Source organism: Canis aureus, chromosome 24, assembly GCF_053574225.1.
Source record: "Canis aureus isolate CA01 chromosome 24, VMU_Caureus_v.1.0, whole genome shotgun sequence".
NCBI classification, from domain to species: Eukaryota; Metazoa; Chordata; class Mammalia; order Carnivora; family Canidae; genus Canis; species Canis aureus.
The window spans coordinates 19,061,059-19,088,599 of NC_135634.1; the positions used below are offsets into that span (position 1 = coordinate 19,061,059).

The window sequence follows — 27,541 nt, forward strand, 5'->3', positions numbered from 1 at the left end:
TAAAAATTTTAAAAAAAAATTCTATTAAGTTTTGTTCTAATATGTAAACTGAGTGGTGAGTACACTGATATTTAATTATCATTCTCTAATATATATCACATATTACGTATAATCTTCTGAATATATTAAAATTAAAAATTTTTTCAGGGTGACAGTGAAGAGAGGATAAAACATCTTTATAAAAAAAGAAAACCTTATCATTTTTTAAAACTTCTCCATGCATCATACAACACAATTAAAATCCGTTAAAAACTAAAACATGCAGATTTTAAGATAGCAGGTGAATAAGTTTTTTAAATTAAAACCAGAACAGGGCCCTTAATGTTTCAAAAAAAAAAAAATTGTCCATTAAAGTCAACTATACTTTCAAAATAAATGAATACTATCCTGTTACCTATATACCTTATTCTGAAATGGAAAAACACCTAATGAAAATAAAAGTTCAAAATCTATGGTTTGCTTTAAGATAAAAGAAAAAAATGTTGTTTTCTATTCTTTATATCACTTTTATGCAGAGTTACAGCAATGAGGCTGCCTACAGACTTAATAGGATGCACTCTCCAGAAATAAGAGTCTACATTAAGCGTTTTCCTTAAAATATACAATGTGCATATACCAATGGTCTCATCAAATCATGGGCAATATAAGTTTTACTGAAATGAAAAAAGTAGCTAAAACATTTTCTATTAACATTTCATTTACCAACACCAAAAAGTAATAAAGAAAATTAAAATCTGAGAAACAGCATGCCAAAGATACTGTTGTTCTCTCATCTAATTAATCCTCACTCCTTAATTTCTGGTTTAAGAAAAGCCAACAAGTCAGAAGCAATGTTTACCACTCTAAGTTTGTATCAATGGCCATGATCCCAACTTCCAAAATAAAAGTTTAGTCTTGAGAATGGTTTATTACCTAAACTCAGTCAAGGTTAGAACTATTAATAAAAACAACATTCACCTGGCTGAATTAATAACCACCTGAATTTAAATGCTAATAATGGTTATAAATACTATAACATACTTAAGAGACTGCATTTTCAGTTTAACTTACACAGAACACTGTCTGCAACACTGTAGAACTGCTGGAAGATTAACTGGAATCACTTTATATACTGATTTGAACCTTTGAATAAATACTTTGAAATCTGTATCTACAGCAAGGTAAACTTACCTACTCATTCTACTTAACTAATGCTGAATCCCCTTTTTCAACTCTTCCTGCCCAGTGGTCAGTAAGTTTAAGTTTTCACACTTGCAGTAATACTTCTGAGATTACTTCCAGTAACCTTCTGAGATTATCCATAATCAACTTTGAAGAACTATGTCAGAAAGTTCTTTATATTTACGAAAATGAAAAATGTCTCCCTAAACTCATCTAAAATCAAATTAGGGTCCACTATAACAAGTCCAATCCCCTTTCTACAAGGCATATTTCTAATATATGAAGCAGACATTTATGCTCACTTCCAGGTTAAATACACCTATGTCCTTCACCATTTATCACAAAACAATTTCCCGTAAAGTTACATATTATTGAAATTATCAACTAACAAAATAGTAGACATCAGGCACTGAGCTCAATTATACTAAAATTTATTTTCCTTAAAGTCTCCATCATAAATAACAATTAAAAAAGGCAATTAGATTATTCATTCTAAGTGGTAAGCTGCTGCAGCTATGTCTGCTACTGTGACTCTACCTATAATTTCCACCCTGCAGTTTGACACTCAACAAACTATATACAAAACTTAGCACATTAAATAAAGATAAAGCACAGTACACTATTTGTTTTTTATGTGTATTTTACTGGGAGTGAGAGTTATCTAAAATAAATAACAAACCTGAAATTTAGCAACACAACTGGAATTGCAAAAGTTATACAGTTTCCCATCAGGCATTGTGGCTTGATACTGAGGTAAAGAGTTTCGCTTACAAAAATGGCAAATAATTCCCAAACCTAGGAGAGAAAAGGTACATATCTGATTTCTCTATAAAGTGATAAAAGTCTACAACAAAATCTTAATTGACCTCTGAGAGTAATTTTTTTAGTGGAAGCTCCTGTAAACTACTCTTTTATTAATTTCAAGATTATCTGCACCTTAAAAAATACTGTCATAAAGAGTCTGACATCATGTCTCTAAAATATACATGGATATATGAAACAATCTGTCTTAGATCTTTGGAAGGAAAAACAATTTTAGCTACTGGAGACATGGACAGAACTCCACCAATAACTTATAATTAAAGAAAATAAAAGAAATATGGAATGGTCAAAGCCATTGAAAAAGTCTACAGTAATAAAGTTTAATGTGGTAAAATAAAAAATAGTGTATGGAGTTAAAAACAAGTATAAAAACAAAGTTATGGGGAAAGAGTAGTTAAGAAATCAGTCATGTTATTAAGGTTTTTTTTAACTTTCCAAATATCTGAAACTTACTTTGTGATTTTGCATATTTTGTCTTGTGACTGTTCATGCAAGCAGTTGAACAATATGGCTCCATATATCCATTAGGACCTATACATTGAGTCATATCAAAAAACCTGCACTGTGTTCGGCAACCAGTACAAGTGGTCAGTTTTCCATATTTCTAAAATTTGAAACATAAAAAGATAATTAAGAGAACTATAATTTAATTAGAAAAAAATATCATCTTTTTAGTACACCTTTTCTTTCTGAAAAACAATTCTGTTAATCTCTAATCAGGTTTGGTGGGTCAGAAATCTTCATCTGGATGCAAACTTAACTACAATGCAACTAAATTAGGTTCAAACAAAAGTAATGATCTCAGCTAAGTCTCCTTCAAAAAATAGGGCTTTTCTCTATTATAATTAAATAGAATCCCCACATATAGGTAAAGTAAAAACTGAAAAACAAAGGCACAGAGTCTTCTGTTTACCATGACACCACCTCTTTGTCATTTGATGGAATAAATTAAATGGACCTACAACATATAAGCCTTGTATCAAAGGACTAGGGTCCTTCAGAAGGATAATTTGATGTTAAATACTTTTTCCATTGAGCTGTGCTATTGTCTCAAGAACTTCTGAACTTCTCTTAAAACCAATTAATCATCTATGTATATCACATTTAAAACCTCATTCAACCACAATAAAACATTATTTTAAATGTTTTTAAACTAAAAAAAAATGTCATTTAACAGGATTTGGGGCTCTTAAGTCAACAGATAAGAACAGTCCGATACTTCTGGCAAGAGTATTTGCCAACATGTAACTCAAAGAAACAAGGTAAAATATATAATGGTAAGACCAAAGAAGGTACATTTGAAACTTATTAGATAAAAGTAATATAACTGAAATATACACAGTTTAACAAAAATACAAATACAGCAGATGAACTGTTGTATTTGTATTAAAAACATGATAGTCACAATTAGAAATCAAGCATAAGGAAAAACAAGTCTTTAAGGTACAACTTGTGTTTGATCTCTCTTCTGAGAGGCTGGCTACACAACCATCATAAACTGTTAAATCAAATACTACATATATTACAAAATAATTGTATCCATCTTTCCACCTGATATTGAGATTTTATTCATCGTCATACCAAACAGTGTCTAGATACAATATGATGATATGAAAAGGCCTCAAAGTGTTCCATGGATGGATGACTATTAGATGTCAGGGAAGATGACAATCAGGCCAAAAATAACAAAATGGGTAAATTGCATGGAGAAATTTCATGAACGCCACAAGATTTTAGAAAATAAAGGTAATAAATTGAAGGTAAAATAATCAAAAACAAGTAACTAACATTAACATCAAAAAATGAAAAAGAAAAAATACAACTTTCTCAGCATACAACAAATAGAAGAATTTATAAAAAAACAAAACAAAAACCAAAAACAAAAACAAACAAAAACTCTAGCTACTTATGTGCCAGGCATGTATGTTATATTCATTCTGGTATCATAAAAAATAACCAATACTACCTAGTCCTCATTTACTTAAATATCACTTCAAGGAAGTCCTAAGTTTTACTTTTCAAAGTGGAAATCAACTCATTCTTCAATCTCTGATAGACTGCAAAAAGAAACACTCATCAACAGTAAAAGAATGGTAACAAAGAAGAGAGAAGAGTAGCCGCAAACTTATTAAGTCTAATTACGACTCTCCCAAAATTACAAAGACAACAGAAGAAAATGCTGGTTTTTTGTTTTGAAATGACAAAATATTTTCCTGAGGCCTATATGATAACTCAAACTTTTATAATAGGAAAAGGGTCAAAGAAAACACATCAATAAAACAATGAAAGAAAAAAGAATGTTTAAAATCTGGCACCACAGTATAAATTAGGAATGCTAAAAATATCAGGACACTTGCCATTAGATCACAGGATTAGAGAGAGAAAAAGCAAGCAGCTCTTAGTAGATGTTTGTATAAGACCTGCATGTAGCAGCACCCATCAAGAACTCTTTTATCAATATAAATGTCCAACCATGTAATCTAATCTTAGATTAGATTTTTTTTTTAACTTATTAGAAACATCTTTCAAGTTGACAATAATTTTATTGGCAGAATGTTAAGTAATTAGTAAGTTTTAAGACGTACCAATAAAAAGTAGACCAGTTGAATTGGGTCAAGTAAACAAGGAGCTAAGCAACTGGTCCACACTGACAAATACTTTTATCTGAAGAGAATGAGAAAGTACTATCAGAAAGATAGAATCATTAATATTGAAAATATTTTAACACAGCCACTTTCATAGCCACCACTACTTCAAAAATAAAAGGACCCATTTAACAAAAGAACATTAGTAAAAAAAAAAAAAAAATTCCGTTCATGCCATGTTTTCTGTTTTATGTGTAAACAATCAGAATAATAATATCTAAATCTCATTCATCCTATACATATACATTGAGTAAGGTAAAAAAATGAAATTAACTGGAACAAATTCACAATTATTATATTTCCCATGTAGGCACGGGAGAAAATAAACCTACTTAAAATTTAGTGAAAAAGAATAAGGTAGAACTAATTATAACAAGATACTGGTAAGGTAATGGTGCCTTGCATTTAAATTTCACCCAATTCCATATGAATATCATATTAATCATCACATGATTTTAAAACTTTCCCCTAATTTTTTTTACATTGTAGATAATACATACTATAACATTTTGACCAAGTAAGTAAACCACAGGGGAAGGTACTCAAGAGATAAAAGCTTGATGTACTTGAAACTGAGGGCACTCTATTAAATGTCCTATAGTATTCAAAAATGTTAAGGTCATGAAAGACAAAGATTAGGGAACTATTTCCGATTAAAGCAGATAGGACTTCCAATCTCTGTCATGATAGAGTATAGAGACTAGACTCAACCTCCCACTTTTAAAAACCAGAAAACTATACAAAAGATAGGAAACAATGGCTTTTAAACATTCCACAAAACATAATGACTCATTATATAGAAATTTTTTTTAAAAAATCAAGCTGTAGAAACAGATCTAGAAATGACAGCTATGAAAATAGGCAAAAATGTTAAAAGAGCTATGATAAATATGCTGATATATTCAAGAAAGCAGAAGAAAACATGAACATAATGAGGCAAAGAATAAAAGGTATAAAAAAGATCCAGATGGAACTTCTAGAGATGAGAAATGCAAGATCTGAGACACAAAATATACCACATGGGACTAATATTAGAAAAGATTAATAAAATTAAAGATAACAACAATAGACAGTCTCCAAAATGAAGAAGAAAAAAAAGACCAAAAAAAGAAAACAAATAATAGAGTCACAAGGACCATGGGACAGTAGCAGGATCTAATATATCTGGAATTGGAGTTTCAAAAGAAGGGGGAAAGGGGAGGAGATAAACATTTTTAAAGAAATAATGGCCTATGATCTGGGATTGGATCCTAAACAAGAAACAATTTTTTTTTCCATTTACTGCAAGAAACATTAATGTTTTAAGATTTGAATAAGATCAATAGATGAATTATATAGCAGTATTATGTCAATATTAAATTACCTGTACTACAGTTATGGTAATTAATTGTATATATTTATTATTCACATATTTAGGTACTAATCTATTCATCTGGATTAAGGAATGCAATTTTGAAATTTTTTATAAAATAAAGGGTTTTTATTATCTTTGAGGTAGGCACAAAGGAGAGAGCCTTTTGTATCCTATTTAAATGTCTATTATAGACAAGTTACTAAGCATAAATTTATCTGAAAATAATTTTTAACAAATACCTAAAAGCAAACAAGCATACCACAATACATGTAAAATTTAGTGAAAAAAAGATTGCCTATGATAACATAAGAACACATTCATCACCTGACATATTTTAAGTTCATAAATCTTAATACACTTCAAAATGCATATGATTTTTCACATAATAAAGACATGAAATTGTCAAGGGCTTAACCACAGCTACATTCCTGCTTACCTCAGGCTGCATTAAGAAAGAGTCCTGCATATGGTCTCGAACCTCTTTCAGAAAGCTTGGATGGCTACCTACCTAAAAAAATATTTTAAAAGACTTTAAAATATATACATACGAAAACACTGCTTAACTGAAAGACAAGTAATCTGTAAAAGTTGATTCTTAATGGTCTGTGTCTTACGAACTCAATTCCAACTTTTAAAAATACCTATCTGTCCTATCCCTATTGCCATAATTAAATAATTTTAATTATTTTATAGGAAAAAATCATTTCATGATAAAATAATTATAAACAAATTATAAATAGACCCTTAAACTTACTTGCCTCTATGTAGACCTAGCCAAAAATAAAAAAATTTTTTTTTACTTCTTTCTCTTAGATGACAGTATATTCTAAGATCTCATTATACCCTATGGTACCTCAAAACATTCTAAATTAAGTGATTTGTAGATTGTGCAGGTAGTTTTCATTATTGGCAAAAGGGCTGTTTTTGAAACTCTTTTTACAGCACATGACAGCTTACAGCACAGTATGAATTTACATCTTTACTCTGCAGAAACCCTCTTGCTTTCCATTAAAAATACTATGCAACAAAATGGAAAATAAAATATTGAAAAAAGAAGTGTAAAGTATTATACAGTCTCCACTGCCAAGGTCTAAATTATTAAGTACCCGTATCAGTATACTCCAGAAACTAATTCAGCAATGGAGACATAAAGAACAATGGCAGCCAAGTTAAATGTTAGAGACAAAAGTCAAAAGGGGAGGGGTGGGTAAGAATAAGAAAAGATCACCATACAGTTTTAGTTCTCCCAGACTACAGTGTCTTGTGTAGTGATTTGTGTAGTGATTTGAATGTGTCCCCTTATCAAGTAACAATGTATTCATGGATTTCCATATATTTACTCGAAAATTATGAACACGCAATATATGAAATTAGACATAAAAATATTTCACAGAATGAAAGATAAAAAACTTTTAATATAATTTTTATTTTATTTAATGATAGTACAAAGAATATTTCCTATATCCACTAGATTGGAATCATTTGGGGTTAGTGGAGGCTATGTGGGGAGCAGTAAGGTGGTACTCCTACTCCTCCCAGTTAGTGTGAGTCATCCAAAGCCCAGAGGGGAGCCAGAACTCCTACCCACATCCAGCAATAACAAGGAGCTCCTCCCACCTCAATGGGTGTCAACAGAGGCCAAATGGAGAGCCTGGATTTGGAAACTACACCTGGCAATACTGAGGTTAGGCCTTCCTAGCCCTGCCAGAGCAGTGTCAAATAAAGCTAGCTAAAGAAGGTTTAAAGAAATTCAGAATATAATAACATTATACCCAAAATTTCCAGGCTTCACTTAAAAAAAAAAAAAATCATGTATCCTAAATCAAAACCCAGAAAAACAATTTAAATGGAAAAAGACAATCAGTAGATACTAACAACAAAGTAGAGATTTTAGAATTACATGACAAAGATTCTAAAGCAGCTATGATAAAAATGCTTCAACAAAGAATAAAAATACACTTAACAATGAAAAAAATAGAAATTCACATCAAAAAAATAAAGATATATAAAGAACTAAATGGAAGTCCTAAGACTGAAAAAAAGGATTCTAGGATCAAGCCCCTCTCCAGCTCCCCCTGGCTTGTGCACTCTATCAAATAAACAAAATCTTAAAACAAAAGTAACAAATATTTTTTAAAAATCAATGGATAGAGTATGTCAAAAGACAGAGGAACCAAGTGAAAGTGCTTGCAATGGCCAAAGCAAGAAAATTTTGACCAACAAAATAAAACTGTATTTTATTATAGCCCCAAATTAATATTTTATTTAAGATTTTATTCATTTATTCCTGAGAGAAAGAGAGAGAGAGAGAGAGGCAGAGATATAGGCAGAGGGAGAAGCAGGCTCCATACAGAGAGACCAACATGGGACTCGATCCCAGGTCTCCAGGATCAGGCCCTGAAGGCAGCTAAACCGCTGAACCACCCGTATAGCCCCAGATTATAAAATATCCATGAGTACCTACTAATGGATAGTTAATTAAATGACTAAATAAATTAATAAATGTAGGAGGAAAGACAAATTTCTTATGCAGAAAATGTCCAAGTATCTGTATACTCCACTCTAAAGGTGACAGTAACTTAATTCTCAAGAATACAAGTGCGGGGAGGGTACCTGGGTCACTCAATTTTAAGAGCTGACCCTTGATTTTGGCTCACGTCGCGATCTCAGGGCCCTGCCTCAGGCTCCAGGTGCAAGGTTTGAAGCCTACTTAAGATTTCTCTCTCTTCCTCTCCCTGTGCCCCTCACCCTCTCTTGCTGGGCACATGCTCTCTCACTTTCCAAAAAAAAGGAGCACAACATGGAAATGGAGTAGAGACTTTTCAATGGAAAATCCTGACAAATGCTACTGCAGCAAAATGATCAACATAAACTTCAACAGTCATTTTAAATCATGTTGATAGATATACTCTTGTACATGATGAAAATGGCAAAAGCATAAAAAGTAAACATCTCTGTAATATTCCTCAACACCCATAGCTCCAATCTACCTAATGATCATTAAAAAAATCAGGAAAATTCCAATAGAGGGACATCTTAAATATACCTAAATCCTAAAAACCGTCAAGGTCATCAAAAACAAAAGAGTCAAAAAAAAAAAAAAAAAAAGTCTGAGAAATATCACAACCAAGATTAGCCTAAGGTGACATGATTACTGAATATAATGTGGTATCCTAGATGGGATCCTGGAACAGAAAATGGACATTATAAAAGATAAGGAAATCTGAATAAAGTATGGACTTCACATAACAAATCTATTAATGCCAGTTCATTAACTGCAACAAATGTTATCTACTGATAACATCAAGTACAAAGAATCCTCAATTAGATTTTCCACCAATTTCCCATCAGAGGCCATCGAAGCCAAAAGGTAGTAAGATGACATATATAAAATGATAAAAGAAAAAAATCTAAAATAAAAAAAAATAAAAAAGAAAAAAAAAAAAGAAAAAAATCTTTCAAACAAAAATACTCCGTCTGGCAAAACTATTATCCAAACATGAAAAAGAAATAAAGACATATAGAAAAAACTGACAGAAGTTCTTACTACTAGAACTATTCTACAAGAAATGCTAAAGAGAGTCAAAGATTTATGCTGAAGTGGAAACTAGACAGTAATTCACACAGAATGAAATAAGGATCTTTAGTAAAAGTAATTACATGGACAAATATAAAATGCAGTGTTGCTGTATTTTTGGTTTGTAAGTCCACTTTATGTTTCCTACATGATTTTAAGGATAAATGCATAAAACATAATTGTATATCTGTTATTTATGCTAACAATGTTTACAATGTCATTTATTACAACATAAATGGGGGCAGGATATATAGGAGCAGAGTTCTTAAATGCTAATTAAGTTATAAACTCAAATTAGATATCAACTAGAATGTTAACCACATTCAGCAGCATATTGAAAGTATTATATACCACAACCAAGTGGGATTTATCTCAGTAATGCAAAGAGTGGTTCAATAGAAGATAACGAATGTAATAAAATACATGAACTAAGTAAAAACCACATGATAACGTCAAATGGTAAAGAAAGTTTGACAAGATCCAACACTTTTAAGATTAAAAATAAAACTCAACAAGAATAGAATACTATCTCAACATAGTTAATGCCATATATGAACAACCCACAGGTAACATCAGAATGAACAAAGACACAAGGCTTTCCCTCCAAGATCAGAAACAAAAAATGGCTGCACAATTTCATCACTTCTAGTCTACAAAATATTTAATGTTCTAGCCAGAACACTTAAGAAAAAGAAATAAAAGGCTATTTGCAGATGACATAACTCTATATGGAGAAAATCCCAAGGGATCCACAATAAAGCTACTAGAACTAATAAATTAAACAAAGTTGCAGGTACAAGATCAACACTTAAATACTAGCTGTATTTCTAAACACTAGGAATGTACAATCTGAAAAGGAAATTAATAAAGTAATTCCATCAACAATAGTGTTCCAAAGAATAAATTATCTATATATAAATAAATATACCCAAGGAGGTGAAGACTTGTATGCTGAAAACTACAAACTGCTGAGAGAAATAAAGAAAGGTCTAAATGAATGGGGAAGACATCCCATATTTACAAACAGGAAGATTTAACATAGCTGAAGTGTCAATACTACTCAAAGCAATCTACAAGTTCAATGCAATCACTATCAAAATTTTAATAGCCTTTTCTGGAGAAATGGAAAAGCTGAGATCTTCAAATTCATATAACATTGGAATGGGTCTACAATACTCAATCTTTAAACAAAGTTGGAAGAATCATTTCCTAATTTCAAAACTTACTACAAAGACACAGTTATCATAACAGTTTGGTACTTGCATTAGAACAGACATGTAGACCAATGGAATACACAATGAGTTCAGAAATAAAACTACCCATCTACAGCCAATTAATATTTGACAAGTATACAAGTCCATTCCATGGGTAAAAAATACTCTCTTCAACAGATAGATGATGCTGGGACAACTTAGATTTCCATATACAAATGAATTAAGCTGGATGCCTGTCTCATCATAAGCACAAATTAATTCAAAATGGACCATACACCTAAATATAATAATAAAACCATAAAGCTGCTAAAAGAAAACACCGGGATAAGCCATCTTAATTTGGCAACAAATTCTTAGATAGGGTACCAAAGACATAATCAATAGAGGAAAAAAAGAGGGTAACTGGACTTTATTAACATTCATATTTTTTTATATCAAATGACATTATCAAGAAAGTAAAAAAGGCAACCAATATATGGGAGATATTATCTGCAGCCATGTATCAAATAAGGGATCAAGGGCACCTGGGTGGTGCAGTCAGTGAAGCGGCTGACAATCTTAGTTTTGGCTTGGGTGGTGAACTCCAGGTTCTCAGATCCAGCCCTGTGAGGGCCTTTGTGCTCTGTACTGGACGTGGAGTTTGCTCAGAACATTCTCTCTCTCTCCCTGAGCCCCTGTGCCCCACATTCAGGTTTGGGCACTCTCTTTCTCTCTCTTTTGCTCTCTTTCAAATGAATAAATAAGTCTTTAAAAAAAAAAACTTAAATGAGGGATTAATATTCAGAATATATATATATTTTTAAAAACCCTCCTGGGGCACCTGTGTGGTTCAGTTGGTTAAACGTCTGCCTTCAGCTCATGTCATGATCCCAGGGTCCTGGGATCAAGACCCACTTCAGGCTCCCTGCTCAGTACAAAGTCTGCTTCTCCTCCCCTTCCTTCTGCCCCTCACCAGTTTGTTTTCTCTCTCAAATAAATAAAATCTTTAAAAAAAAAAAAAAAAAGAAAGAAACATTTGAATCTGTTTCTATTTCTCTTTGTGGGGCAGTTCATTGCTAACCATCTCTATTTCGTCTATGGAAATTTCTCTGCCTTATATCTGCTTGGAGTCAATTTAAGAAAATTATGCTTTCACGGAAAATCAGGGTTGGTTTTCAACATTTTTATATAAAGTTGTATACAAAGTACTCCCTTTTAAAAGATTTTCTTCAATTTCCTCTGTTTTGATGGTAAATACACCTTGTCATTTCTTATTTTTGTAATCTGGGAATTTCTAAACCTCTTACCCTAATCTCTTGCTCTAGTTTTTCATGGGCCTGACTTATACAAGCATTCTGGATTATTTTGGTAGTTTTAATTTCCTAACTCCTTAATTTCTACTTTTATCTTTATTTCTTTTCTCCTCTTTTTAGTTTGTTTTCTTTTTACAACTTTTTGAGTTAAATATTTAATTCACTTTTCTTATTGTTTTAATCATGTAAAGGTATTAATTTTGCTCTTGAGCATTTTTTAAAGCAAATATAACACTAAATGGGGTATGTTTTTGGGTACCTAAATGTATCCAAAAAAAGGGTAATTAAGGACCAATGTCACTTAATAAATACCACTGGGAAAGTACTAAATGTAAACAATGACAACTAAATATTTAAAATAATGACCTGGTATGGTTTAAAATTCTAGCAATGCAAGACTGGTTGGATGGACTACAAAATTCATTAAGATAATTCACATATTAACAGAATAAAAGCAGAGGAAAAAAAAATCAATCACTTCCATAGAAATGGAAGACCTTTAAAACACACTCATTTTTGATAAAATACTTAATAAAACAAAATTCAATCAGTAATTCTTTAATATGGTAATATATTCAGCTCAACCCTAAAGCCAGCATCTAATTTAATAAGGAAACATCAAAGGCATTCCCACTGGAAAAACAAAGATATTTACTATTTCCATTATTTAAAACCGTATTTGAGTTTTTGGAAAAACAATCAGGCAAGACAAAATAATAATAGGGATGAGAAATGTAAAGAAAGACCTAAACATTCTTTATTTGCAGGTGGTATGATGGTTTAGTTAAAAATTCAAGAAAATTAACCAATCATTATTTAGTTAGATAGCAGGTATTTGAATTCAATTTAAAAAAACACATGCACACATATATGTATACACACACATAAAATAATGGAAAAGAAAAACTCATTTAAAATAGCAACAGAGGGGATCCCTGGGTGGCGCAGCGGTTGAGCGCCTGCCTTTGGCCCAGGGCGCGATCCTGGAGACCCGGGATCGAATCCCACATCGGGCTCCCGGTGCATGGAGCCTGCTTCTCCCTCTACCTACGTCTCTGCCTCTCTCTCTCACTCTCTCTGTGTGTGACTATCATAAATAAATAAAAATTAAAAATAAAATAATAAAATAAAATAAAATAGCAACAGAGGGAGGGGATCCCTGGGTGGCTCAGCAGTTTGGCACCTGCCTTCAGTCCAGGGCCTGATCCTGAAGTCCCAAGATCAAGTCCTGCGTCAGGCTCCTTGGGAGGAGCCTGCTTCTCCCTCTGCCTGTCTCTCATGAATAAATGAATGAAACATTTTTTAAAGGCGGGAGGGGGCATCTTGGCTCAGTTGGTTAAAGTAGCTGCCGTTGGTTCAGGTTATAATCTTAGGGTTCTGGGACTTGGCCCCTATTCTGGCTCCCTGCTCAGGGAAAAGTCGGCTTCTCCCTTTCCCTCTGAACCAGTCCCGGCTTGGGCACTAGCTCACAATCTCTCAAATAAATAAAATCTTTAAAAATAACTGAACTGAAATAAAATAAATAAAATAAAATAAAATAAAATAAAATAAAATAAAATAAAATAAAATAAAATAAATAAAATATAAATAAAATAAAATAAATAAATAAAATATAAATAAAATAAAATAAAATAAAATAAATTAAATTAAATTAAAATAGCAACAGGGGTGGCCTGGGTGGCTCAAGTCAATTAAGCATCCGACTCTTGGTTTCTACTCAGGTCATGATTCTCAGAGTTGTGAGATCAAGCCAGTGGAGTTTGCTTAGGATTCTCTCCCTTTCCCTCTCCCTCCCCCTCTACCCTTCCCCCTCCTGGTGGGCACATGCATATGAGTGCACACCCACAGTCTCTCTCAAATAAATAGCTTTAAAATAGCAACAAAAAGGGACGCCTGGGTGGCTCAGCAGTTGATTGAGCATCTGCCTTTGACTCAGGGTGTGATCCTGGAGTCCCACATTGGACCCCCTGCATGGAGCCTGCTTCTCCTTCTGCCTATGTCTCTGCCTCTGTGTGTGTGTGTGTGTGTGTGTGTGTGTGTCTCTAATGAATAAATAAATAAAATCTTTTAAAAAATAAAATAGCAACAAAAAGATAAAATATTTATGAATAAGCTTAAGAATACTGATATAAAAATAAAATGAAATCCCTTGTTCTATGATATTTTGACATCGTTAAGGATGTGGATTCTTAAGGACAGTCACGTGAACGCTGATAATATTTGCCCATAATTCAGCAATATGCCAGAATAAATTCCATTAAATGTATTAAAGATTTAAATATTAAAATGAAACCTTGCAAACATTAAAAGGAAAATATGAAAAATATTCCTTTATATTCTGAGAGTAAGGAAAGTGCATAAAACAAAATCCAGAAGTAATAAAACTGTTAAATTTGACAAAAAGGGACACCTGGGTGGCTCAGTGGTTGAGTGCCTGCCTTCGGCCCAGGGCATGATCCTGGAGTCCTAGGATGGAGTCCCACATCAGGCTCCCTTCATGGAGCCCACTTCTCTTTCTGCCTATGTCTCTGCCTCTCTCTGCATGTCTCCCATGAATAAATAAATAAAATCTTCAAAAAACATGTTTTTTGACAATAAAATTTACAACTTTACATAACAAAAATTTATATAAGCATCCAATCACAGTTATATATAACATGGCAGGGTATCATTACATATTAGTGCCACATAAACTTTATAAAAAGTCGAACCATGTTAGAAGTCAAAGACAATGGTTTTCTCTTTTTTTTTAAGATTTTATTTATTTATTTGAGAAAGATACAGAGATAGTAAGAGAGCATGAGCAGTAAGGAAGGGAACGTTCAGCAGGGAGCCTGTCTCGGTCTTGATCCCAGGACTCATGACCTGAGCTGAATGTAGGCACTTTTTTTTTTTTTTTTTTTTTTTAAGATTTCATTTATTTACTCATGAAAGACACAGGGAAAGAGAGAGAGACATAGGCAGAGGGAGAAGCAGGCCCCATGCAGGGAGCCCGTTGCGGGACTCGATCCTGGGTCTCCAGGATCAGGTCCTGGGCCGAAGGCAGGCGCCAAACCGCCGAGCCACCGGGCTGCCCCTGATGTCGGCACTTAATTGACTGAGCCACCCAGGCATCCTGACAGTGTATCTGAGGAGGTAGAAGGAGATTAGTAATTGGGAGAGAACGCAAAGGGGCTAAACTGGTAATGTTAAGTTTCTTGAAGTAGATCTTAAAAATCAAGAAGAAAGGCTTATATTTCATTTTTTTAAATAACACTATGAGACAGGGATTGCTATTTCTACAACTTTACACAGGGTAAACAAGGCAAGGCATGAAAGAGGTTAAATAATTTGCTCAGGACACAGATGGATGATTGGTGGGGCCAGGATTTTAACCCACACCAACTTACTAAAGCCAGCATTCTTAACCAAACTTTCCATATATCAGAAGATAATAAATGCAACCTAATCATCAAACACAGATAATACTAAAATACAATAAAATGATTAGGAAGTAATAGGTTTGGGGTTTTTTTGTTTGTTTTTTTATTATTATTTATGAGAGACATAGAGAGAGAGAGAGAGAGAGAGGGAGAGACACAGGAGGAGGGAGAAGCAGGCTCCTTGCCAGGAGTCCGACGTGGGACTCGATCCCAGGACTCCAGGATCGCGCCCTGGGCCAAAGGCAGGCACTAAACCACTGAGCCACCCAGGGATCCCCGGAAGTAATAGGTTTTGAGTATTTATTTTGTTTCCAATAATGTTAAGGTCTGAAGTTTGTTCCCCCAAAATTCCTATGTTGAAGCCCTACTCCTAATGAGATTATATTTGGAATTGAGCCTATACGAAGGCAGTTAAGGTTAGTAAGTCCTAATCAGACAGGACTAATATCCATCCTTATAAAAGGAAGAGATCAGTTATTCCCTTCTCCTCCCTTCCCCTCACCAACCACCCTTTTGCAAAGAGGAAAGACCATGTGAGGACACTACAAGAAGCAAGGCTATCTACAAGGCTAAAAGAGCAGCCTCACAAGAATCCAATCCAGAAAGGTACCGGGATCTTAGACTTGTAGCCTCCAGAACTATGAGAATATAAATTTGTTATTTGAGCCCTCTAGTCTGGTATTTTGTTATGGCAGCACCAGCAGACTAATAAAAATTTATCTATCTATTATTTTTTAAAGTGTGTTTTTAATAACGTACAAATTTCCTAAAAATTTAACTTGGGCAGTCATAAAAAAGGAGGAAAGTCCATATATCACTGACAATGATTTCCAAGATATTAGACTCTTTTAAACATTAACAGATATTAGACTCTACTAGATATTAATAGTTTTTTAATAACTCACAAATTTCCTGAAAATTTAACTTGAGCAGCCATTAAAAAAAAAGAGGAAAGTCCTTGATAGACAATGATTTCCAAGATATACTATGAAGTGAAAAACGGAAGATGCAGCATAGTACATACAGTATGCTCTTTTCTATAGACAAAAGAGAAACTAAGAAACAATTACATATTTTCTTAATTTTTCATAAGGAACAGAACACATAAAATATTAAGAACTGAAAAGCTAATGCCTATAAAAGATGAGAAGAAATCAAAAGAAGAAATAGGAGCTACTTTTCTCTGAATGTATGTTTTTATGTACACTTCACTTTTGAACCACATGTATATATTCAAAAACAAACTAAATCAAAAGACCTTAACATTGAAATATAAGTAAGATAATCATTCCTAAGCTAAACTTTAAAATTGTACTTGGAACTCTTCTCCTTTACCCATAAACAATATTTCAAAAGAGGAATCATTCTGCCAGCATTTACCATTATATGTAAAATCACAATGTCTGAAAATCTACATACATCAGTATTCATTTGGGTTAGGTCAACTCTAAGAGTTGAAGAAAATAATGGAATTAAATGAGATTCCAGAATAAACCTAGTTAATAAATACTGCTAAAGTAAAACTATTACGGCAACTTAAAAATATTCAAAAGAATGGCCAATTCTGATTAGATCATGAATTACCTGTTTGTATTCACTGACACAACTTTGACAGCAAAATCTTTTCTGCTGACCATCGATCACCAGGACATTGTTTCCAGCACCTTTGCTCGGCAGGTACTCTCCACACTGCTCACAGCAATTCATTATTAAACCATTAGCCATTCTGTATCTATTAAAGCAGTGGTCACTGCACAGCTTATGAGTCATATTTTTAAAGCTAACTTCATGGCGAATCTAAAAACAAGCAAACAAAATTTTAAAGACCAATGAGTATCACACGTAGCTAAATAACAAGGTGCTCCAACAGAAAGAAAACAACTCAATGATTTTTCTGTGGAAGGCTTATTTAGGCAAAGAGAAAGAAAATAGCTTTCATTATTCTTTGAACTATTTTTATACACACAAGAAATACATGTATGGCAGAGGGGGAACCACTAGTGAATTATTACAAACTTCTCTAGAGTTATCTAAAAATGATAGGAAACAACTCAGGTTGGATATTGTTAATATAAAATTCTAAAACAGATTGAAAAATCTTTAGACCAATCCAAAAGGAACTAAAATTAAGTACATTGCTCTAGAAAGGGAGGAGAGAACCAATATTATAAAAAATTCAAATGATATGTAGAGTACACAGGTTTTTCTTCAAACAAATACAGAAATGTTAATACATCAGTAATGTGAAGTTATCAAAAAATAGTCTCTCCACTTATTCTCCTTCTTAAGCATGCTAGTCTGTTGTCTTTTGGTAATCAGCCTATGTGTTTAAACACTATGGTTTTGGCTCTCTCTACATGTTCCAAACCTCAAGAAAAAGTCAACTAATATTAAATTTTAGTATTTCCTAAATCATGCTCCCCATGTGAGAATGGGATTACATAATGGGATATTATTATAAGATAAATTTTATATATCCTCTGTTTTAAGGAAATACATACTGATCAGTTTATCCTAACTATTAAATAATGTTAAGAATATTTCCATTATTTAGAACTAAAGAGAGAAGGCACAAAAATACAAACCTCTGTTAGTTTACCACAAATTGTACATCTTGATTTATTTAGAGCTCCTTTAGTAGGATTCTGTTTGTCCTCATAGAGAGACAAACAAGATGTACTACAGAATTCCTGGAAGGATTCACTTGAATCCACTTGAGCAACAATGGTTCCTTTCATTGTAGTTATATCTCTGAAAAATAAGCAAGACAACTTAAAGCAAAATTCTATTTTTAAAAAAATCAAATATAAGAGTAATAACTAACATTTCTAATTTCTATAAATTGAACCATGTGAATCAAATACCATTTAGATCCATGAAATCACTTTTACTATTTAAAACCTCTTGGCAATAAAATTTTAATACAAAAGATTAAAAAACAAAAGTATTTTATACTATTAAATCTTTGCCAGTACTCAATTTATCTTCAAACTCCTTAACAAGGCTTCAAGATATTGGAAACACTTTTTTAAAAAGTTATTACTTACAAGGAGTTTAATGTCCAGGTCTAATCCCCTGAGGTATGAATTTGTAATACCTAGTCAATTCCTTTCCCATGCATAAGTAGAAAGTCTGAAAGATCTAGGTCACAGAGATGACAGATATTCTAGAGAAGATAACTGAACTTAAGTACACCTCCATATCCATAACCCAAAACAACCCTACCTACCATTCTACACAGCTCTCCAAATGCAATTAGCAATCAAAAAAACAATACTGATGACATGTGACAATTCCCTTTAATAAAATTCTGAATTTTGAGGTCCTATGTTACAGTATGCAAAAGGCTACTACTATAAAGCAATCTAAAAACTGTATGATTGTTCCAATATTTGAATTCAATTTATACAGAACACTAAGGCTTTTTCAAAGTTCTAAGATCTAAAAAATATCGTCACAAACATAGGCTGCTCCAAAATATGGTAGGCTCTAGGCTCAGCACGGATCTAAGTGCAGGGCTTGAACTCACAACCCTGAGACCAAGACCAAAGCTGAAACTGAGTTGGATGTTTAACTGACTAAGCTAACCAGATGCTCCAATATTCCATTTATTTTTAACTAGTGGAAGCCAGACCTAAAAATTGGCAGAAGAGAGAACTGTCTCTCTCCAAGGCTATCAAAAAACTGGTACCTGAGTCTTAAAACCGTGAGCAGGAGCACCTAGATGGCTCAGCTGGTTACGCATCTGCCTTAGACTCAGGTCATGACCCCAGGATCCTGGGATAGAGCCAGAATCTGCTCCAGCAGAGGGACAGCTTCTCCCTCTCTCTCTGCCACTCCCCCTGCTTGTACTTGCTTGCTCCCTCTGTCAAATAAATAAATAAAATCTTTAAAAATAAATAAATAAAATCTAAAGACATGCCAATTTAAAATGATCTTAAAATGAAGATAGTGCAAAATCTGACCTATTTTTATATAGTACTAGTTATAAATAAACTGCAAAACAATATTATCTTGCCAAAATTAAATTCTAATAATTAGTAATGTGAATAAGCTGTATGCATTTTGACAAATGTCAAGGAGTCCAATAGAGATTACAGACAAAATTACAAGGGCCTTAAATCAACCTCAGAGCACCTGGCTGGCTCAGTCATTTGGGTATCTGACTCTTGACTTTGGCTAGGGTCATGGTCTCATGGCGTGAGCCTCAAATCCAGCTCCACACTCAGCATGAAGTCTGCTTAGGATGCTCTCTCTCTCCCTCTCCCTCTGCACAACCCCCTCTACCCCGCATGCTCACGTGCTGTCTTTCTCTCTCTCAAATAAATCAATAAATCTTTTATAAATAAAGAAATAAAAAAAAAGAAAAAAAAAAAAAAAAAGAAATAAACAAACCCCAAAGTCTGCCCAATAGGAAGTCTTTTACCATAAGCCACCTGGTGTGGTAGAAAAGCCTCCAAAGCCATTACACATTTGAGTTTGGCTTTAAGATTTAAACAACTAGCTTACTAATTTTTCAAACACCATAATTCACCTCTTAGACTCATGATTTCCCTAAAATTATATACCACCAATATTCAATCATATGGAATGATGTTGAAAGGTAAACCTTACCTATATTTGTGATGAGCAAAGCATAACCTACAGACTTGTTGGACCACTCTGTTGTACACCTGAAACTAATGTAATACCATGTGTCAACTATACTTCAATTAAAAAAAAAGAAAAGAAAACCTTACTTTTTACACATAACACAAAGTTTCTTTGGAGCAGGCTTGTGAGAGAAGGAGGAAAGGCAGGTGGTAGAACAAAAGAGGTGAGCTGATCCTTTTCGTTGATAAGCTGTCTGTCCCTTCTGTAAAGGTTTTTTGCAGTTTGCACAAGTGACTTTAACTGGTTTAGTGGGTTGTTGCTGTGCAGAAGGCTGGAAAATTTGTTTAGGAAGTGAGGCCACTGGTGATAAAGAATCCACCCCTGGTTGTTTCTGATTACGAGGAAATGAAGCTGACTGGGAAATCCAGGAATCTTAAAAACAAAATGCACAAGGAAAAGTAATGAAACAGGTATTTATACACATTGAAAATGCTATCAAACAGTTTTAACCTCCCATCTAGTACTAGTACACATTTTAGACATTAATAAGGCAATAGTACAGTAGAGAGGTATAAACCAAGGTTTTGGCCTAAGAATGCCTGGTTGACATTTAGACTCCACCTACTAGAATCAAAAGTAATTTAAACTCTGTGCCTGGGACGCCTGCGTGGCTCGGCGGTTGAGCATCTGCCTTTGGCCTAGGGCATGATCCTGGAGTCCCAGGATGGAGTCCCACATCAGGCTTCCTGCATGGAGCCTGCTTTTCTCTCTATGTCTCTGCCTTTCTCTCTGTGTCTCTCATGAATAAATAAAATCTTTAAATAAATAAATAAACTGTGCCTAACTCTTTTCTAAACTGGAAATTGTAACAACTTCATACAAATGGTAACATTAAAGAGAATATATGCAATAAATACATGCAATGAATCAGAGTGACTAGAACAGAGGAAGCACTAAAAGATATTAGGCATTATTTATTAAACTGAAATATTAAGTAAGGAAAACTTACATCAACATAATAAAATCTTGACCAGTTAGAACCTTTGACAAATATAGTACAGGTCTGATAAAGTTTATATAAGGTTATATTCAAAATATTTTAAGTGTGGAGCCCAACATGGTGCTTGAATTCACAACCCAGAGATCAGGCCTTAGCTGAGATCAAGAGTTCCATACTTAACCGTCTGAGCCAACCAGGCACCCTTCAAAACATCTTTTTTTTTTTTTTAAAGATTTTATTTATTTATTCATGAGAGGCACAGAGCAAGAGAGAGAGAAGAGAGAGAGAGAGGCAGAGACACAGGCAGAGGGAGAAACAGGCTCTATGCAGGGAGCCTGACGTGGGACTCGATCCCAGGTCTCCAGGATCACTCCCTGGGCTGAAGGCAGCGCCAAAACACTGAGCCACCAAGGCTGCCCCAAAACATCTTTTTAAATACAACTTTTCCATGTTTAATTCCATGGCCTCTAGACCACATAATTTCAAACAAATATGAGTGTAGCACAGAAATGATAACCCACCATACAGTGACCAATCTAACATATTATTCTCTCACTGCAAACAGTTTCATCATAGCACAGAATTGAAAGATATGTGTAACAGTAACATTAGATTGCAAAGTAATTTATCTTTTCTCTCTTTAATAGTAAGCTTTTTAGGTATACTGCAGGAAATCTTCAGCTTCTTCACTAGTTACTACTGCATAAACATCTCACTACACTACCAATACCAAAACTTTTTTCCCTTCTGAAATTTTACAGACCACCATTTCTAGTATCTACTACTGTCTCTAGTAATTTATTTCCTTTCTAAGTTCTTCCAAATTTTGAGCTTTCATACATAAAAAGTTGCCCTTTATAGGAAAAACATTTTTTTTTTCCTTCCACGGGAAGTACAAATATATCTGAAGCTCAGGAAAACTTCTATTCTATCAAAATCTTGAGGAGAGTGATTTCCTGGCACCAACTCAGTCTATCAACCTAATGATTTCCAGGGGCTACATTAACACTGCTACTGAAATTTTACCTTGCTCCACCATATCCCTCCCCACAAAAACTGTACTTTATAAATAGAGTAAATTGAGTGCATTCTGGAATCTTGTTATTCTGCTATCATCAAGGTAATGGACCAGTTTTAATAAATAAGTAAAAATACTAATAAATACAAAGAAAATACAATTGACCTTTGAACAACATGGGTTTGAACTACACGAGTCTACTTATATGCAGATTTTTTTCATAGTACAGTATTATAAAGGTATTTTCTTTTCCTTATGATTTTCATAATAACATTTCTTTCCTCCAACTTACTTTACAGTAAGAATTCAGCATATAATACATGTCATACAAAATATATGTTGAGGGATGCCTGGGTGGCTCAGCGGTACAGTGTCTGTCTTTGGCTCAGGGCGTGATCCCGGGATCCCAGGATCAAGTCCCACATCGGGCTCCCTGCATGGAGCCTGCTTCTCCCTCTGCCTGTGTCTCTGCCTCTCTCTCTGTGTCTCTCGTGAATAAGTAAGTAAAAATCTATATATATAGATAGATAGATAATTATACATGTATATATATACATATATATGTATAGATAGATAGATATGTGTGTATATACACATGTATGGCTATATACAGATATATGATATGTATACATATTATATATATGTTGACTTTATTATTAAGGCTTCCAGTCAACAGTAGGCTACTAGTAAAACAAAACAAAAAAACAGCAGGCTACTAGTAGTTAAGTTTTGGGGGAGTCAAAAGTTATACATGGATTTTCAAGTGCATGGTAAGCAGGGGAAAGTAGCTGGCACCTCTAAGCCCTGCAATGCTTAAAAGTCAACTATAGTCACTAACTGAAAATTTCACATTATGAAGGGCCTCCATTCAAAAATTATATTTGAACATATGCTAGAAGAAATAGTTTCTTGTTAAACAAATACTGGGTCCTTAGGATTTTCTATTTTAAAGGTTTATCATCTGAATACATACTTAAAGAAACTACTTAAACTTAAGGGCATCTAGTAACTTGATTTTGAAAAAATGGCATGCTTTATTTCCAATTTAGTTTTAGACCCTTTATAAATAATATGATGTCTCCCTTTATCTATTTTTCAGCTCTTATATTTCTCCCACTTTCAAATTTTCACACCCTCCAACATCAAAATACTTTTAGGAAGAGAAGTTTTGTCTAAATCCTCTATTTTATACAAAGGATATCAGGGAATAACAGTTTAATTTGCCCAAGTCACAATTAGTCTGAGAGCCAGTATAAACAGCCAAGATTTTATAACTCCCTATTACAAATAAAAACAGCAAATAAAAACAAGAGTTAATTCAAAAACAAAAGAGCAAATGGTGTTTCTATTGAGTTTTTCTGATAATATACATTCCCTTGTATGACAGTTTGAATAAACACAATTCGTTTTTTTATTTTTAAATTTTTAAAAAATAATCTCTATACCCATGGGCTCGAACCCACAACCCCAAGATCAAGAGTCACATGCTCCACCAACTGAGTCAGCCAAGTATCCCCAGCAACACAATTCTTACAATGATATACTCCTTTGACTCAGCAATATTTCTAAAGAAATAAGATCCTAAGATACACACATAAGAATATTCTTAAGAGTTATTTAAATAGTAAAAACTGGAATCAGGGTAAAAAGAGAATAAAATCAAACATACAGACTTCATATGGTCAAAAAATTCAAGACTTACTCTTAGGTATTTAAAGGGGTGGTTGGAGAAAAGTTTACAAAACTATACCTAAACCATGATCTCAGGTTAGATTTTTTTTTTCTTTTTTTTATGAGAGACAAGGAGAGAGAGAGAGAGCACACAGAGACACAGGCAGAAAGAGGCAGGCTCCATGCAGGAGCCCGACGTGGGACTCGATCCTGGGACCCCAGGATCACGCCCTGGGCCAAAGGCAGGTGCTCAACCGCTGAGCCACCCAGGCGTCCCTCAGGTTAGAATTAAATGTACTACTCTCAATAGTGAGACTATTTTCCTCTTCATATTCTTATGTTTTTAATATATTTATAATTACAATAAAGACAAAATGGCTATTTTGAAATTGATTTGAGCATTATCATATTTCCTTTTTTTTTTTCATTATCATATTTCTTAAACTTTTACATGAACCAGAAGGTTACAACATATATACAGCTGGTAGTATAAACTGGTAAGACGTTTCTGGAAGGCAGTACAACAATATAATTTCTAAACCTTTAAAATGCTCATACAAACTCAGTAGATACATCCTCCCCAACCTAGACCTATCTACACATATAAGTTATACACATAAGGGAAAGGGTCTTGGAAGGAAGGCAGGAGAAATTTCCCAAATTAAATAATCAGGAACCTATTTCTTTCAAAATCACTATAAGCCAGATAAATTTTTTCAACAAAAAAATCTTTGGAAGGATAGGGACAATGATATCCTTTGGCCTAGTAATTTCACTACTAGGAATATACTCTAAAGAAATAATGAAGAGTTTCAACAAAGATGTTCATCATAAACCTATAACAGCAAAATATGGGAAACAGTATGAACACCAAATATGAGAATGGTATATCCTCATCCACTGTGTAGCCATTAAATTTTTGTGTATAAAATGTTAATGGTATGAGAAAATACAATGTAATGTTAAATGGGAAACAAACAGCAAAATTATTCAGAGTTGTATTTCAATCAAGTTAAAATAGAATGGAAAAAGACTGACAGATAGTCACTCAAAAAGCACTGACAATTGTAATCTTCTGTTTATAATACTATCCAGGAATTTCTTTCCCTCATTTTTAATTACAGATTTTCCAAACATTCTTCAAAAAACCTTACTCTCATAATCAAAAAAATAAGAAAAAAGGAAAAATGACTAGCATTTTACAGCATTCTACACTACTTAAAATCTAGTCATTCCTTATTATTTTCCACAACTTCTAGGCTGATAAAATTGCTAATGAGCCTAAAATAATGAAAAAATGAGAGAGAAACAGAGAGAGAAGGATATATATAGAGAGAGAAAGACAAAGGTTGAGGGGCAGAGGTGAAAGGGACATACACAGACATGGTCATCAAAAACCCTGAGTTGTTATAACTTTCTTTTTTAATGTGTTCACAGAGCAAAGCTGCCTGAAGAAAAAATTTTTAAATAGTCCAGAAATTCACCAACATTCAAATATTAAAAACTAATAAAATGCTATTACAAAAAAATTAAAATCAGATAAGCCATCAAAATTAGCACAAATAAAGTAAAAACATATCTAATGCACCTATTATACAATACTGTATTGCTCCTTAACTGTGCTATTTATCTTTTTTCACAATTTACAATTACTACTAAATACTAAAAACATATCAGCAAAAACTAAGCCTGTGACAAATAAGATGCCAAACTGTTAGACACCAGTAGTACTGAATGTAAAGTTTATTCCAATTCTTTAAACAAAAATTACTGCGATTAGTTTTCTAATAATCTGCAGAGACATAATACATGGTTTTACATCTCATTAGCCAAAATTTCAAACTTTTTTTTTTTTAAGATTTTATTTATTTATTCATGAGAGACACAGAGAGAGAGGCAGAGACATAGGCAGAGGGAGAAGCTAGCTCCATACAGGGAGCCTGACATGGGACTCAATCCCGGGACTCCAGGATCATGCCCTGGGCTGAAGGCGGGTGCTAAACCACTGAGCCACCCAGGCGTCCCGCCAAAATTTCAAACTTAAAAGTCAATGGAATTAATTTCTCTTACATGAATAAACTGACCAAGGTAGTACCAATTAATACAATGAAAAAAGTATCAGGCAAGTTTACATGGGGTACATCACTTACTACTTACCAGGATTATGATGAGTTGCAGATTCTCCATTCTGAAAAACGTCTCCTGCCACATTGATTCTACCAGGATTAAAAGGTCCTACTCCAGTCTTGGTCTGTGAAGTCAAAGATGGGGTGTATGTTTGTATATTAACACCAAAATTACTTGACTGCAGTCCGTTAGAGACATCTCCCAAGTTGGTATTCTGCAGTGATGTTACATGTGTAATCATTAAGTTCATATCTCGCCCGTCAGTATTTTCTAATTGGCCATCATTCACAGAGCTTACACCTGTTTCTAAGGTTGTAACATTAGCAATCTGAATTTCAGAGTCTGGTTCTGTGGTGATACCACTATTACCCATTCCTGCATTTACCTTACTTCTTGAAAAACTGGAAGTGGAGAAATCCACATCATTGGTTCTGTTTTTAGTCTCAGGTGGTCTCCGTTCAATAAAATTGGAGGAATTTTTCTCTTGACCTTGATTTGTTTCCATGTCCTCTTCATCATCAATGACAATTGTCTCACTTACACTTCCCTTCTGAGAAGCCAACTCTTTTGAGGAAGGAAGAATTTTGGAATCATTTCCTTGTAGTTCTTCATTTTTGGATGATGTAAATGTTATGGTTCTTTGATCAGCTACCACTGGTGCAGAAGGTGGGGGAGGTTGTACAGGTTCAATAAAAACAACATCATCATCATCTTCCACTGATGAGTTTTGAAACTTATTAGATCTAGCAACTAAAGAATTGGGTGGACCACTAAATGAATTTCCTACATTGGTGAGACTAGTTGCCATGGCCGTACTCCCTAATAAAACAGGAGTTTGCTCAGTCAGTTCTAATCCTCCCACTGAACCTGTGTCCATGCCAAAAAACCTGTGAAGAAAATGGAAAAAAGAAAAATAAAACAAATGTCAGTATAATCTTTTGCTCTTCTAACTGAATTTCTTAAGTACATTTTTTATTCTAAATGACAATAATTCTTATCTAATAAAGGGAAAATTTGGTATCCATTCTATACTCTCATTCACTAATCATTTCATATAGTTTACATGTGAACCTCTTGACTATAAAAAGAAACGCAATTAACCAATTTTCAGCAATGATATGCAGTGCATTATTTCCACCTCCTACCCCTCCTTTCTACCATACTACTTAAGCTATAAACTTTAACACTGAAAACACAGATAAATCCTTTGATATGTATTTAACAAGAAAATAACCAAAATACGACAACAAAAATCCCTCCGCTATACTTTTATCCCATTTATCCACTGTATTAAATAAAGTGATACAATTCAATCCCTAATTTCACCTACCTCATCCTTTTTCATCCTTTGTTCTCATATTCCCTGGCTCCCCTGTAACCATATAATTAAATCCTTCTGAGAATCTGAAATCTTTCTTGACCCTATCCTGAAAGCTTAAATCTTTATTTGCCAGGCACTATGCTGTGTGCTTTATATACATGTATCAGGCTGAAGAATGGCTCCCAAAGATATCAGATCCTAATCCCTAGAACCTGTAAATGTTATTTTATATGAGAAAAGGGTCTTTGCAGATATGATTAAGACTGAGAATTTAAAAACAGATTAGCCCTAATGCACAAGTTTACAATGGGAAGTGGAAGGAGA

General features: G+C 33.7%; 1 protein-coding gene across 4 annotated transcripts in view; it reads right to left on the reverse strand.

Moving 5' to 3' along the window:
• The window catches only part of ZMYM2 (zinc finger MYM-type containing 2), an 85,468-nt gene extending 58,685 nt beyond the window's left edge, over positions 1-26,783 (reverse strand). For 2 of the 4 annotated variants that reach the window (XM_077868451.1, XM_077868449.1), the window contains exons 1-7: positions 25,927-26,783; positions 20,227-20,512; positions 18,073-18,238; positions 17,072-17,284; positions 6,419-6,490; positions 2,437-2,587; positions 1,841-1,956 (exon numbers count right to left, since the gene is read on the reverse strand). In XM_077868451.1, coding sequence (XP_077724577.1) covers positions 1,841-1,956; positions 2,437-2,587; positions 6,419-6,490; positions 17,072-17,284; positions 18,073-18,238; positions 20,227-20,512; positions 25,927-26,773 — 1,851 coding nt within the window. In that variant the 5' untranslated portion in view covers positions 26,774-26,783. The remainder of the gene's footprint in view (positions 1-1,840; positions 1,957-2,436; positions 2,588-6,418; positions 6,491-17,071; positions 17,285-18,072; positions 18,239-20,226; positions 20,513-25,926) is intronic. The other 2 variants (XM_077868452.1, XM_077868450.1) reach the window with 2 other exon arrangements.
• Positions 26,784-27,541: the final 758 nt, after the last annotated feature.